Consider the following 15,689-nt stretch of genomic DNA (forward strand, 5'->3'; position numbering starts at 1 on the left):
GACAGGTTTATTCTGCATACTGTCTGTCTCGTGAAAATGTGTCCTTATCCTCAGATCAGTACACTGAAGTCCCTCAGTATGGAGACTCTCTGAAACACAGAATAGTCTCTGGAAATGCAGCACCTCACTAATACTCCAAACAGATCAGCTGGGAATCAGAAGCGTGTGAGCTGATGACACATCGTGTGTGTAGAATGCCATGTCGTTTTTTATTGAAAGATGTTGAAATAAGAAAAATGTATCAAAATAGTACTTCTGCCATAACTCTTTTCATTTGTTCCTCTCTACAGAATGGTTTCCGTAACATTAATTTGTATTGGCCCCCTTCTGTTTCTACTCTCTCTCTCTCTCTCTCTTTTGAGATGGACTGATCAGAGCTGAACTGAACATTTTATTCAAAGTGAGATTGCACCATTGACATATATAATGACAAATGGTATTCTTCTCCTTCTTCTCTGTAGGCCCAAATGTCTAGTTAGTCTGTTTTACCAACTCTGTGCATTGCAGTTGTTTTATTAAATTGTACATAATAACACTTAACATCTTCTCCTTAGTTAATTTAGAACCCAGCAACGTGTACTAATTATTCTTTCTAAATACTATTATTTACTAGTTGCATTGTGGTAATGCCTAAATGTCCCAGTTAGGGAGTGGGGCCCCACTATGCTATGCACTACACACATAATCTAAATAAACAATGTGCATTACCTTTGAAATTAGATTTCCGGTGCCTTAGGATAACATTTGTTGAGAATCCCTTAGTGAATCTTAATCCATTTTATCTCCCCTCTTGAAAACATACAATTAGACATGTCTCCAAGTAAACAAAAGCATTTGTTATAAATGTGTGGGAGGAAGGATGAAGTTGGGGTTTAAAACAGGACCAAGACTGAGTATCAGAGGGGTAGCTGTGTTAGTCTATATCCACAAAAACAACAAGGAGTCCGATGGCACCTTTAAAGCTAACAGATTTATTTAGGCATAAGCTTTTTAACCCATGAAAACTTATGCCCAAATAAATCTGTTAGTCTTTAAGGTGCCACCAGACCAAGACTGAGAAGATCTGGGTTTCTCTTCATAGTTCTGCCCAAGATTTATTGAGTGTGAACTTGACCAAGTCACTTTACCTCTCTGTGCTTTGGTTTACCCATCGGTAAAATAAGGGTGATAATTACCTGTCTTATAGGGACTCTGTGTTTTTATTAACTGTTGTATGCAAAGTGCTTTGAGATCATAGGATGGCTGGTACCATGCAAATGCAAAGTATTATTTCATTATTATTAACAGCGATGAGCAGAGCACCTGCCCCCATCCTCATTGCCTCATTGGACTAGACAGCCGCCAGTCCAGAGCTCAAGATCCTAGTAGCATTAACTCCCCCACCAAATATGGAGCAGAGCAGCCTGTCAATGACTAGCAGCCCCAAGATACCACTCTCACCATCAAACATCAGCAGCCAAAGCAAAGGGAGAAACCCTTCACAAGCCCAGCCTCCTGACATCACCTAAAACAAACTGCTGTGCATGTTTATGTCCTGGATATCTCTTCACCTCCTCTATCACAGCTCATGTCCCCTTTTGTTGCTATTCCTTGCCATCACGCACCACCTCTCCCTTGCTGCTTCCTTCCTCACACCCTTCCTGCTTGCCACACTTCCTATGCCACCATTTCTGCCCTCCCCGTCTTTGACCTTTTTGTTTTGCTGAACAGAGTTGAGATGGGTAACTAAAGGCACGAAATTTGGATCTGGATCCAGATATCAAACTTTCAAAATTTCTGGGTTGTTTCAATTGGGAATTCAGTCTATTATGAAAGTCTGGGCCATGTGCAATCATTGGTTCAGGATCTGTATAGATACAGGATTTGGGTCTATCAGACACATGGGAATTATTCATGCTAATTACTTCTTTTAAAAAATATAACATTACCTTCATTTTAGTCTGTTTGTAGTTTAATACCTGTATCTAAAAATACCTGATAATATCATTTCAGATGATGATGGAGTTGTTCATCAGTAAAATCCAGATCCATTTGTGAGCCTTCTCTTCCTTTACTCTTCTCTCTGGGCAATATCATGTTTTCTATGGATTCCATGTTGATAATTTCCAAATATATGTTTCCACCACAGACCCCGTGCTCTCTGCATCTTTGCCTGTATCTTTCCACTATATCATCCTGTTGACTGGATGACCAGTCAACACCTTAACCCTGATGAATGTGCATATCATTTTTCTTCCAAAACCCTTCCTCCTTCTCCCTTTCCTTGATGACTACCTCAAAGTCGTTTTTGGCTCCACTCTCTCCTTCTCTGTTCACATCCAGGCAATTGCTACATCTTGCTGCTGCTTCCCTTTGAATTCTCTCATTCCTCAGGCCCCCATTACCAAGACTTTAATCCATATTCTAATCCTCACCCATTTATTGAAAACTCTTGCTCTCTGGCCTCTCTCTCTCTGCAGTCTATCCAAAATGCAACTGTCAGGATCCTTTTCCTGTCCTCCTGCTCTAATCATGGGTATGTCTACACTACCAGCCAAATCGGCGGCCAGCAATCGGTCCAGTGGTGGTCGATTTATCGCTTCTTGTCTAGATGTGATAAATCGACCCCCCGAGCGCTCTCCCATTGATTCCTGTACTCCTCTGCCGCAACAGGTGCAGGCAGAGTCGACAAGGGAGTGGCAGCAGTCGACTCACCACAGTGAAGATACCGCGGTGAGCAGATCTAAGTATGTTGACTTCAGCTACGTTATTCATATAGCTGAAGTTGCATAACTTAGATCGATCCCCCCGCAGTGTAGACCAGGCCCATGTCTCCCACCACCTGGCTCCACAGTTGCCAACTTTCACACAGTAAATAAGCACCCAATTTTCACAATAAGCCAAAAATCAAGCTAATCCCATTTCAAAACAAGGCCAAAACAAGCCAATCCCTAAGAACCCCAACACTCTGTGTGACTAGATCCCTTCGGCGTGCAGTCTGGGACCTTAGTGGGCCCACTGTGCACCTCTGACTCTCTCCCACCCCTGGCCCCTGCTTGTCCCTCATTGCCCCTGCTTGCCGGGAGCCGATCAAAAAAAGATGCAACAAGCTACGACAAACAAGAAGCTACAAGCCAAACAAGCAACAAGCTATAAACCAACAGCTAGCCAACAAGCAAATCACAAGTCAATTAAGCCAAAAACAAGCCCAATTTCTGTGTGTTTTGTTTGGCATATCTGCCTGGCTCCCTTCCTTTTGTCTATAAAGTTCAAGCTCTTCTTAAATGTCAAGGCATTCTAGGGTCCTACACCAACCTAAATATTAGACATTGCTTCCTCCCTAAGATTTCTCCTCTCTCCCTGAGAGCTGCCTTGGGGCCCCATGCTGAAAGGTGCTCAACCCCATGAACTCCTTATAATTGCAGTGAGAATTGAGAGCACCCAGCACTCTTGGAAACACACAGCTCATTGTACGATTGGGCCCCAGGACTTTTTTTTTATTCTATTTTTGCCTTTACCATGGCTCCTTGCACATAGAAAAACCTTCCACTTAATGTACGACAGGCCCCCATTCACTCCTTATCTCAGAAGCTTCCTTCAGGAAGCACTTCACCAGCCATGAAGATACATCCCTCTGTGATTGCCTGCATGGAGCTTGTTTGTATGTAATGAGTTTAATATACTGTATATTCTTCATGCTCATGTCTTAAACTTGTGAGTTGGAAAAGAGAGGATGTTCTTTGTATGTCACATTGACCAGCAGTGAAGAGCCATATTCACTTTATGGGGAGCACAAATGATAAATGATTAATGATTGTTCCCCCCAAAAATGCTGATATTATTTTTCTAAGTATCTGAAGTGAGTTAAAGGGCTATGCAGCAGCAACAGCGTCTGGAACATAACGTTTAGCTGTGTTGCCGTGACCATTTGTACGTCACTAAACTTCCTCAGAGATTGAGATTTAATAGTTTCCATCTTTTAACATCATCTTCTATTTTTCAAACAATAAAACTTCTATTGTCTATAACAACCTTAGCCTATAATTAGTTTAATTTTAAGATAAGATACATTTATAATTTTCCACTTTGTTGTCCTTGAACAAAAGACAGAGATTTGGAGAGAAAGGGAGGATTTACGATTTTGTCCAGTTGATTTTATGACCTAGTACCTTGCCAAGGTTATTTTTGATCTCCAGATTTTTCATCAGAACAAATGTGGGGTCTTTAACCACTAAGAGAATGCAGCTACAATGAACTGTCAGTTTGCAAGTCTTCTCAAATGAATGCATTTCTGAGCTGTTCCTAATAAATAGCATAGAATAGCTTGATTCTGTTGGATCACTAAAGCACACACAAAAGGAAAGGGACATGCTTGCCATATAGCCTGTGAAAATGTATTTAGTTTAATTATATGAATAATAGCAAGAATTCCAGAATTTCTTAAATGTATCCTTATCACTGCCTTAAGTTGTGTTGCCTTTTAACCTGAGCTAAATGTTATACCTACCATATTATCGCTGTGCCAGTATATTGCTGACGTGTTATAGTCATGTTTAGCTGTGGGCAACTATGTGACCTTTCATGTGTGTTAACTATTCTTCACTATAGCGGTTTGTAAGTACAAAGTCAAATTGAGCCCTCTAAGTCTATGGGTCTCATCTCTGTGATATGTATGTTGTTTTACCTAGAGGTAGGCATCAGGCATCTTTCATCCCCATCTTTCATCCCCATCATCATCAGCCATCTTTCATCCCTCTAGAGAGCTCAACACTGAAGTATTCACAGAGCACATGTATGGTGCTTTCTTAAGAAATTTTCTCTGATTGGGATATCGTTAAGCATCATACTGATGTGTTCACCAGAATAAAATTACACTCTCCCATTGCTGTATTGGCTGTTCGGTACTAACAGCAATAAGAAGTTTCTTCTTCTTAGTCATGAAGGGTCCAGTATGGCATTTAAGGCACAGCTCTGTTGGCTATCGAGCCCCTGAAGTAGAATTCCTCCCAGAATTCTCCTGCACTCAGAGGGATTCCATCTCACCCACTCTTAGTCCCCCTTGGCCAATGCACAGGGGCGAAGGACTTTGTCTCTGGAAGTTCTCTATACCTACCCATGGCCTATGGGATGTCTTGTTCCAAGGATTGCACTTTGGGATAACATTTGTGAGGCACTACTGCTCAGGGACACCAGGAGTGGGCAAAGATCTCTTATTGCCCTCCCCTCCTTGCATTCTCATGGAGCTGCAGGGTGTATGTCGTGTCTTCTTGCTTTAGAACCAGACTATGTGTGGATACTCATAAAGAGTAGATTTGTGTGAAAAAAAGGTGATTTTTTTTTTACATAAACTCATTGCTGACCATAGATGAACTTTAAATACAACATGGAATACTACACTGTATACTGTATACTGCTGTGAGATTTCATCTTGTGTGCACTGTTCAAGCACTAGGTTCCATCACACCTCAATCCGTCTGATATATATGACTTCATGATATTTGGGGCAATCTCGGGCGGAATTATTTTTGTGATATTCTTTATGATAAATGGTTTGTGACTTTGGTCCTCAATTATTACTGGTACAGAACATGAACTGACAAAACTCACAGTCTAGATAATGCATGAATTAGCTGAAGATTTCTGAAAGCTGCAACTATGGCACAGTTGACTGGACTAAACCTTGTTACCCTGAATTTTCCACTGCCACACTAGTAGCCTATTATGTGTTTCACTGTTTTGACATTAATCTTGAAGTGGACATTGGCATGGGATAATTCAAACAATTTTCAATATGATCAGGTAATCTGTTTGAGATGGAATCTGTGAAGAGTATAAGAGGGAATTACACACATGGCAGGTACATGGCTAGTGAGCCTTGTTATAATGTTATTATGTTACATGTGAATAGATGGAGTATGAAAGTGTTTATCTGATGAGTCAATTAATTGTGAACCATGAACACACACATGTGCAAAAGTACCCCAAATAGGTGAGTCTCTGTAACTACAGGTTACACATCGATCATGTCAAGGGATTAGGCCCTCCCATAAGCAAATCTGCATGAATAAAAGTTGACAAGCACATGAGGAGGATTTCAAAGGGGATCACTAGAACTACTGGTATGCAGAGATCCATAACATATCCAGAGATCCACAAATGGTCTCACCGAGAAGAGGATTTCACCATTACAGATTATCATATAATGCCTTTAAAATGAAAGGTTTGGATTGGGGAGCTAAGTGGATACGGTAAATCTGCTATGAATATCATCTTTAATATACCCATTTGGCTTTTTGATGAGGTGCTAAAGAGGACTTTGCTCCCTGTATATCCAGGGGAGCTGAGTGGAATGAGCTTATGCATTCAGCAAAGGAAGTAAGAGCTTACATGAGAGGTCAGCAGAATAATTCTAAAATTTATAAATATGTTTCCAGCTGAGGCATATTTATTTCTAATACAGACATTTCTTTTACATGAAAAAATCTGGAAAGAAATATACACATTTGATGTTCTGAAGTTTAATGCAATAGTGCTTTTATATGTTGTATACTGAACATGTGTTGATGGCAGATCTATTAATTTTTCCTTAGAAAATATGCATGGATACTTACAGGGAGCAACACCCTTGAACTGAGAAAACAAAACCAATTGGTATTATCAACTCAGGTTTGTTGAATGCAGAAAAAAAACATATATCTAGTATGCAGTAGGTGAGCAAGTCAGGAAGGGGCAGGAAAAGAGGAATGATGGAAGAACTTTACATAACACTTCCTTCCAGTTTTGCTTATTCTTAAAAGCAAAATGTAGAAAATTTCCTGGAAAGTTTTGGTTCTCAAACTACTATGAAGCTGCTACCCCCAGGCAAAAGCCCCACACAGGTCTAGTTTGAGAACCAGTTTGGTACTCAAACAGCAGATGAGCAAAGCTCGTCCTGAATTTAGCGCTAATTTAGAGTAATATATTTGGAAAGACAGCATCTTCTTTTTAATATATTGTACAGGGCAGATGTATACTTTACTTCAGCCTCAGTATATTGTTACCTTTGTTTAGCTATTTTTGACTGTGCTCATCTATTTATATTAGTATTGTAAAGTGAACCCTCTTCTGTGTGGGTGAAATTCACCCCTGTGTCTTGATAAAGTACAAAGCTGTACTTTACACTACTAAATATAAATATACACTACTAAAATCTCTCAAGCTCTGATATGGGAGTTAAATGAAACTTAAGAATTGTACAGACCTTGTGCTGGCCTTCTACACATGAGTAAAATTTAGCTAGGCATTTTCCCTCATTAAATATACTGTGTCAATGCACCAATGCATTGTAGAATGATGAGTCCCTAGTCTCCTCTAATTTATTCCTGTGTAAAACAGTGGAATTGAGAAGAGAATTAGGCCCAATGTTCTCCGCTCTGTTTAAAAAGTAATAACAGCTGCAGAATTCAGAACCAGATTTCAAACATCCCATCCAGAGGAATTTAGATCTGGGGCTTTGTTGTCTGCCCCTGGGAGAGCTAGGGACCAATTTGGAAATTTTGATCTCGATCCAGGTTTAGATTCTGAATTCTGCTGCTGAAAGTTGAGGTTGTAGTGTGGGTCCATGAGAAGAATTCCTCAGATCAGGAGTTCTGAACCTTTTTCTTTCTGAGGCCTCCCCCCACCCCCAAACATGCTATAAAGACTCCACGGCCCACCTGTGCTGCAATAACTGGTTTTCTGCATATAAAAGCCAGGGTGGCGTTAGGGGGTAGCAAGCAGGGATCTGGGCTTCAGCCTCATGTAGTGGGACTTCAGCTTTCTGCCCTGGGTTCCAGCAAGTTTAATGCTGGCCCTGCTTACAGGCCCCCCTGAAACCTGCTTGAGGCCCTCTAAGGGGCCCCAGACCCCTGGTTGAGAACTACTGCCTTAGACTATCTCTATAGTATGACGGAAGGATTTGAGTCCCCTGCTCGCTTGCACATAACTGTGCTAGCTTAATGAGAGCTAGCACAAGTATAATTAGCAATGTCGCCATGATAGCACAGGTGGACCCAGCAGAGGCACGGCTTATCTGTGCCAATTATATACCCGCCTAAAACTGATGCCTAACATGGGGGTATGTAAGTATTATATTTACAAACCAAAATAACATTAAAGCACTGGAAAACAGACCATTATAAAAGAATGGACCACATCATTAACAGAAAAATCTTTGTGTGAGAGAGCAGTGTGTACCGTAGATTATAACATGCATAAACTATAGTGAGGACTTCTCATATTGTAAGTTAAATTATTGTTACTCAAGCCAGTGCTCCCATATTTTTGTTCTTCTGGGACCCAGATCTTTTTTCTTTTGTTCTACCTTCTTTTCTTTTCTTTCCTTCTTATTTGTTGTGTAATTTTTTACTAAACTTTTTGTTGAATATTATAACTATTTGGGACGGTACATAATTGTTGTTGTATTTCTTGGGCATTTTTGTACATTTTTACCACTCTATATAAGTGCAAGAAAAATACTTCAGAGTGTCTCTGAATTTCCTTTGGTGTCATTTTTTTGTTTTGTTTTATAAGCTTGGCATTCGGGTCATGAGGTTTTGTTCTGGTGATTAAAAAAAACATGTTGCTTTTGTTCCTACTGAACAGAGTGCTGAAGTCAGAAAATTTGGATATAAAAGTATGTGGAAATTGCAGCACTAAATAATTCAGGTGCCAATAGCTGGAGCATCATTCCTAATGCAAGTATAGCATACAGAGAACACAATAAAATAGAATGAATCAAATGTCATTCTGTTTTATTCTCTGTGTAGGATACTTATATAAGGAAACGACATTTGAGTTCCTGGCTTGTGAATGACCTGGCACCTGAATTATATGCAGGCTTTCTTAAATGCCCCTCTGATTTCAACACTCACATCACAGTAAACAGTTATTTTTTATGCTGCAGATTAAAATTGAGTCTGAGAACACTGAAGCATCATTTCACAATGGAAATGCAGCCGGTCGTGCTCCAGATCTCTGTGATGAGTCACATATTAATATTCAATGTGAATGAAATTTAGATTTGGAATTAAAGTATGATGTACCGCAGTGCTGAAGATTTGTTACTGTACAGAAAGTGGTGCCCCTTTATGTATCCTGCTGGTATCTTAATAGGGACTGAACTAAGGCCGCTGTCCAGATTTGAGTGAACTATGTTCCCACATCTTCGTTATCATAGCTGACATTAATGGACACACATTGTTTGTAGTCTCAGCAAAGTGGCTAAAGAATGACAGGGCTTGGTGTGATCTGACCATCTACACTGATCCCTAGAAGTAATCCTTTCAGACAGGGCTGTGGCCTGTTCATAGTTGAGCTTGCATGGCTGTTGCCTGCTTTCTGGCTAAGTAGAGAATTTTATTCTCCAGAGTATAGATCTGGCAACTTTCACAAAATTAAACTGAGAGCTTTTTGTGTGGTTGGTTTTTATTTTTAGGGAAAGAACAAATGGTCTAAACCACATGTAGGATTATTTTGTATTATGAAAGCCATTAACTGAATGTTTAACTTGTGTATTATTAACCGCTTATCCTTAATGGCTGTTTTGGAGCCTTCATGTCTGAGAAGTGCTTAGGTATCATGATAGTGGGCTGAGTTAAAAATATATAGATAGAATCCAAAGAAATATAGTCCTAGACCCTTAACATTTCACCACTTCTAAAATGATTTTCTGTCCTGCAGAATGAACTCCATTGGATAACATTGATTTCCTGTTTTGTTTTGTTTATCTGAAGAATGGGGAACAGTCTTCCTGATGTACAGATGAAATAGTGTAACTTCAGAATGATAGACAGACAGATACTCTGTGACTACAATGAAAATATGTGCTAAGCAGTCTGAACATGTTAATTGTATTATATGTATTTACTTTTGGAAATAGTTTATTCCGGAAACTAAATAAACGTGGTTTTACATTGGTTCTCTGTAAATAAAACTCTCTAATTAGGCTCCAATAACCAGGAAAATTTTCTTTATACAACATTAATGTACTTAATATTGGAATTATAAAAGCATGTGAAAAACATGCAATCCATTTTATGCTCTAGTAATTCTGAAATACCTGAACTCTACCTTCTCCCCACGACACACAAGCACACATGCCAACCAAAATTTGACAAGGAAACACATTCCTCTTGGGCTGTGAATTTATATCCCAAATTGTAACCTAGAGATTATTTTAACTGTCGCAATAAACCCCGGTGATAGTTTTATAACAGAGAGCCCAGAAGAGCCTTGAGTACAACCTCACTAATGTGATGCTCTAATACATAATCACTCTAATTTGGAACTAAGAACCAGTTGTCAAATAATACATTTGTGGAGCTAGTAGTAGAAGTGTTAACTTATTTTTTCTTTGAAATGAAATCCACTTATGAGATGCTTAATAGTTTCCTATTTTTATTTTGCGGCTGTGATTGTCTTTCTCTTTAACCCCTCTATAAAACACTTGCGGTGAAATCATTATGCAAATCACAGACTTGACCTCATGTGCAAATTGCACCAACTCTGTTATCCCTGTCATAAATTAATTAGGAAAAGCATTGCACAAGAAATGCTTATCAACATGGTTTACCTTAGGCATGGAGCTACCTCCAAACAGATTGCTTATCATCTCTCTGAATGTGCATAAAGACTTGCATCACTGTCAGCTGAGTACAAGTCGCCTGAATCTCACTAGACACTGACAGTGTTGCCATGGAGTTGCACTCAGATTTCAAGGCAAAGATAAAACCGATTTCTAGATAAAAAATTAGTTAAAAATGGAAAGAAAACTAACATGGGTAAACAAATTCCAAATTGCCTATTTTAAGGTTTGTGTCTTTCTTTCTGTTCAGCTGAGTGAAGTTATGTATATTTAGTCGTGGATTTTTAGTTTAAAAAACCCATACAATAAATAATTCATGGTGAGGAACTGTTGTTTTAAGGGAAGCTGATCATGTGGTATATTTTGTTATTCTGCTTTGTAGGAAACAACACTGGCTTGTAGTATGTGAATCTCTTTAATGGGTCTGTCTCCAGATATTTTTGTGCCCATGCAGGGGATAGAGGAACTGTTATTGCTTCATTAGCCTGATTCTAGCCGTTATATCTCCCAGAGCAATTTGCAGCATCCTCTTCCTTGTCCTATCACATTTAATAATTTCAGAATTTGCTCTGAAGGCACAGCTCAGATATGTGCTTATATGTGAATTTCAGGGTATGAGCCAGCACATTCAATAATCCTTGTTAAGAGAGTTAACATAAACCTGGCTGACAAGTGATAGAATCAATGCCATAACATTAATCCACTGTAGAACTATCTAATAAATTGAAAATAAAGTGTGTGGTCCCAGTTAATATCCTTATAAATTTTCATTTTATTTGAAATACATTATTGTACATTTTTGTTACTACTTTACTGTTATGACCTCTTAATAATGCTTTGAAGTGTAAAACACGTTTTATTTGATTTTATGATTTCTCTTAATAGTGGCTAGCATTCAGAAGCTTCCTGCAGCATCTGTTCTAACAGACATCAATTTCCCAATGAAAGGAAGAAAAGGAATGGTTGACTGGGCACGAAATTCAGAAGACAGGGTTGTCATTCCAAAAAATATCTTCACTCCTATGTCATCAGGTAAAGAAGTATTCAAGTATTATATTTTATTAGAGAATAAGTGTTTTTTTAACAGTTAGACTGAGGAAACTGGGAAGCATGGACTCATCAGGCTAGTACTTAAAGTACCAGTGCTTTTGCTAACCATCTCTAAAATGAGTATTGTAATAATAATAAAAATACTTACCCAGCATTAAATATATGTGGTGAATCTTAATTAATGTAGGTAAAGAACTTTCAGGTTCTTGGACAAAAGGTCCTGTAGAAGTGCAAAGTATTCGCTTCATTGTATTGCCAATATTTTCAATATTCAGTATTAATACATATCAGGCAAAATCTTGGGATCCAGCTATTCTGCACAGCGCTTTCCTTGCAAACGTACGGTTATAGTTGACTTAAAGCTATTCTATGCATTGCCCTGGTCCTATAGTCGCTGTGATAGCAGTGCCAATCTTCCATCCTAAAGGCTGATCTGACTTGTACTGGCTAATCCTCCCCAGAGTAGTTACACATGTTTTAGGTCCAATATATACTAGTGGTGCGGTGCAAATAAGCCACATGGGAGCATCTGCCCCCTTCGTATTAAAAATGTCCTCTAAAGATGGTTTCTCTGGATATATCAGAATGAAGATAAATACACTGAAAAGCACTGACAGAGTTTACTACATACTGATGTATCTTATCAAAGAGCAATTTTAAGTGGACGACGGGATGGATTACCTGTTCTGTTCATTTCCTCTGAAGCACCTGACATTGGCCACTTTCAGAAGACAGGATACTGGGCTACATGGACCTTTGGTCTGACCCAGTGTGGCCATTCTTATGTCTGATATGTTCTAATATTATAAACAGAGCTCTGCAGAATATATTTCACAACGAGATGATTAGGGCCTTACCAAATTCACGGTCCATTTTCGTAAATTTCACAGTCATAACATTTTTGAAATCTTGAATTTCATGATTTCAGATATTTAAATCTTAAATTTCACAGAGTCGTAACAAAGCACAAATATGTATTGAAAAATGGCAAAATATAAACATGTAAAGCCCTTAAGTCAGCATTTCTCAAACTGGGGCTCCCGACCCAAAACGGGGTTGCAAAGCTACTGTGAGGGGGTCACAGTATTGCCACCATTACTTCCGTACCTGCCTTCAGAACTGGGTAGCTGGAGAGCGGCGGCTGCTGGACAGGTGCTGAGTTCTGAAGGCAGTACCACCACCAGGAGCAGCGCAGCCTTCAGAGCTGGGTTCCCAGCTAGCAGCTGCTGCTCTCTGGCCACCCAGCTCTGAAGGCTGTGTCCCCACAGCAGCAGCACAGACGTAAGGGTGGCAATACCATACTATGCCATCCTTACTTCTGTGGTGCTGCGGGTAGCAGCGCTGCATTCAGACCTGGGAGCCTGGCCCTGCCCTCCAGCCACCCAGCTCTGAAGGCAGCACAGAAGTAGAAGTGGCAATACTGTGATCCCTCTACAATACGCCTGAGACCCCCTTTTGGGTCGGGACTCCCAGTTTGAGAAACACTGTGTACTTGTATATATTTTTACTTGAAAGTATAAAAGAGTATAGTGCACGGTAAAAGTACACAAAAGACCACATTTCATGGGGGAGAGCAGATTTCATGGTCCGTGACGCATTTTTCATGGTTGTGAATTTAATAGAGCCCTAATGATGATCTCTTTAAAAATAAGACATATATTGGGATAATAAATACTATCCATAGAGGCATGTGCTGACTAAGGCATTTTTAACTTTTATTTTTTGTTTTTTATTTTAGAACTAGATGAATCCACTGTATTTGTGCTTGGAGCGGTGCTGTACAAAAATTTAGAACTCATTTTGCCCACTTTAAGGTAAGAAATTATTAAGCTATCCAACATAAATTACATTACTTCAGGGACATGTCTGTAGGACATCTCAAGGTGAAATCAGTCAACGAGGATCATATTTGTTTATATAGTTCTTTATAGTATAGTATAAACTTTTTACAACTATTATTTAAAAAAATAAAATTGTCTTTCTTTAATGCATCATAGTGTATATTATGTTAATGACCTAATTAATTAATTAATGTTAATCAAATTGCTATATTGTAAATGTTGTTTAATCATTTAATCTGAACTTTAGCTGCGGGGGGCAGGGGGCGGAGGAAGGAAGTTTCCTTTGTAAGTATGTAAGCTGATGGATAATTGTAAAAAATACTCAGGCTTCATGTACTTGTACTTAAAACTGATGCTCATCAGTGTAGTGTAAGTGCTCTAGCAAGGATATACTGATTGTGCCTGGCCTCACTTTCACAAAAGCCACCACCATTAGCTTCCAGGTACGTTTTCAATTAAATTGCATTAGCAGAGGACAGTAGGGTTATATGAAGGGCCTTTTTTGGAAAGAAGAAATGCATACATCTGTACAGCTCCAATACTTCAGTTCTGAGAGCTGCACAAGTGCCTAAAGAGAAAGGGAGAGCTCATTTTACTCCCAGACAGCCTAAAATACTAGAAACCAATATTCTTCCTTTTCTTCACGCACCATTGAATCAAATACCTCCATGCTTCATGGGCATTAGCCCAACCTGTTTCACACAGTCTTATGTGAAGTAGCTACTACTGATATCTTTTTTGTTTCACAATCAATCACTGAACATTGTTTCATAATAGTTATTAGTGAAATAGAAAACACAGACACTTTTCTCTCCCTTGCCCAGAGTTGGAGTTAAATCATGACCAAAAGGAGATAGGACAGGAATATACAGATTTTTTTTTGCCAGTGATAATCTGGGAAAAAAAAGAAGAAAAGAGAGGTTAGTCCTGAAGAAAATAGCCTCCCAATCAAGTTCTAATGTGTTCTGCACCTGCTGTTGCTAGCCCCTATTTTTAAAGTAGAAATATCTACGCAATGCACCATTCTCCTGGCCCCTCCATGCCTTAATTAACTAAATGTCTGCCTCAAATGACAGGACATTGCCATCTAGAAAAGTACACTTAAGGAACAGTTCACACTTATGGTACTGCATAAAGAATAAATCATACTGTTCTCAAATTTTGGTGAACATTTTTCTATTTGGCATGCTAACTCCTGAAACCAGAAAAGAAGCCAGGAAGAGTTGTTTATGGCAGCAGTTTCTCTCTATTATTCCACACTCTGAGATATAGAGCCAAATGACTATTATATTCAGCTGTCTCTGGAATACCTTAGGGAAAGTCTGCCAGCCATGGAAGAGCATCAAGGTGGCCATGAATCATTCAAACCTTTATTTTATAAAGAGCTATCAATGGCCATGCCGTCAGTACTCCTAGCTTCCTCATTTTAATTTATAGAAAACAAGTCTGGACTACTGAAGTCCATCCATCTGCACATTCAAAGCTATTCAGGGCACTCCTATCTATACTCTGGATGGATAGGAATTAATGACTTACTGCTGCCCCCCTATTGAGGTTGATGGCAAAAATCCTAAACTACTAGACTTCATCAGTGAGTGATTGGGTCCTAAATGTATAGCGAACAGGACATTGTGAGTCTTGAAAGGAGTACAGCTATTTTGCATGAGATTTTTGCCATTGACTGCTACTTTCAGCTGGTTCTTGGATTCCACAGCAAGCTGACCTCTCCTCTGAACAACTGATCAGCCTTCCATAAAAAGTGGTTATGTGAGCTTCCAGGTCCATGTGGCTTGGTGTTCTAAGTGTCTTTATTTATAAATAAAGCCTTTAGAACTGCAGATAAGAAGATACAGTTATCTCCCAATGCTCCTCAGTGTGTTCTGTGTAAATAGAATCAACTTTTGAGCTGCCCGTATTGTGTTACAAATTCTGCAGACATGGTATTGTGGTTTATGTTTGTGTGTGTGAATCAGGAATAAAAACCTAGTATGTGTATAAAGACCTTCTGAATCAGGGCATAAGTATCATATGTACATTGTTACACTTCATCAGTATTTATCGTGAGCAGTGAACAGAGGACAGGCAAACAGAGGGAGTTTGCCTGGGAACCATCCAAGAGGAGCTAAGATGGCTGCTGCATTAGCGGGGCTGTGTTATGAGCTGGTGGGGGGAATATCCGAGTGTCTGTCTCCTGTGGCCATTTGTTTGACTGGAGC

At 39.3% G+C, this 15,689-nt stretch overlaps 1 protein-coding gene across 8 annotated transcripts in view; it reads left to right on the forward strand.

Annotated features, from left to right (window-relative positions):
- Window positions 1-15,689, forward strand: part of ADGRB3 (adhesion G protein-coupled receptor B3) — a 625,089-nt gene that overhangs the window by 349,304 nt on the left and 260,096 nt on the right. For all 8 annotated transcript variants that reach the window (XM_048846018.2, XM_048846015.2, XM_048846019.2 and 5 more), the window contains 2 exons: window positions 11,468-11,614; window positions 13,371-13,446. In XM_048846018.2, the coding sequence (XP_048701975.1) occupies window positions 11,468-11,614; window positions 13,371-13,446 (223 nt within the window). The remainder of the gene's footprint in view (window positions 1-11,467; window positions 11,615-13,370; window positions 13,447-15,689) is intronic.

Source organism: Caretta caretta, chromosome 3 (genome assembly GCF_965140235.1).
Source record: "Caretta caretta isolate rCarCar2 chromosome 3, rCarCar1.hap1, whole genome shotgun sequence".
In the NCBI taxonomy this organism is placed as follows: Eukaryota; Metazoa; Chordata; order Testudines; family Cheloniidae; genus Caretta; species Caretta caretta.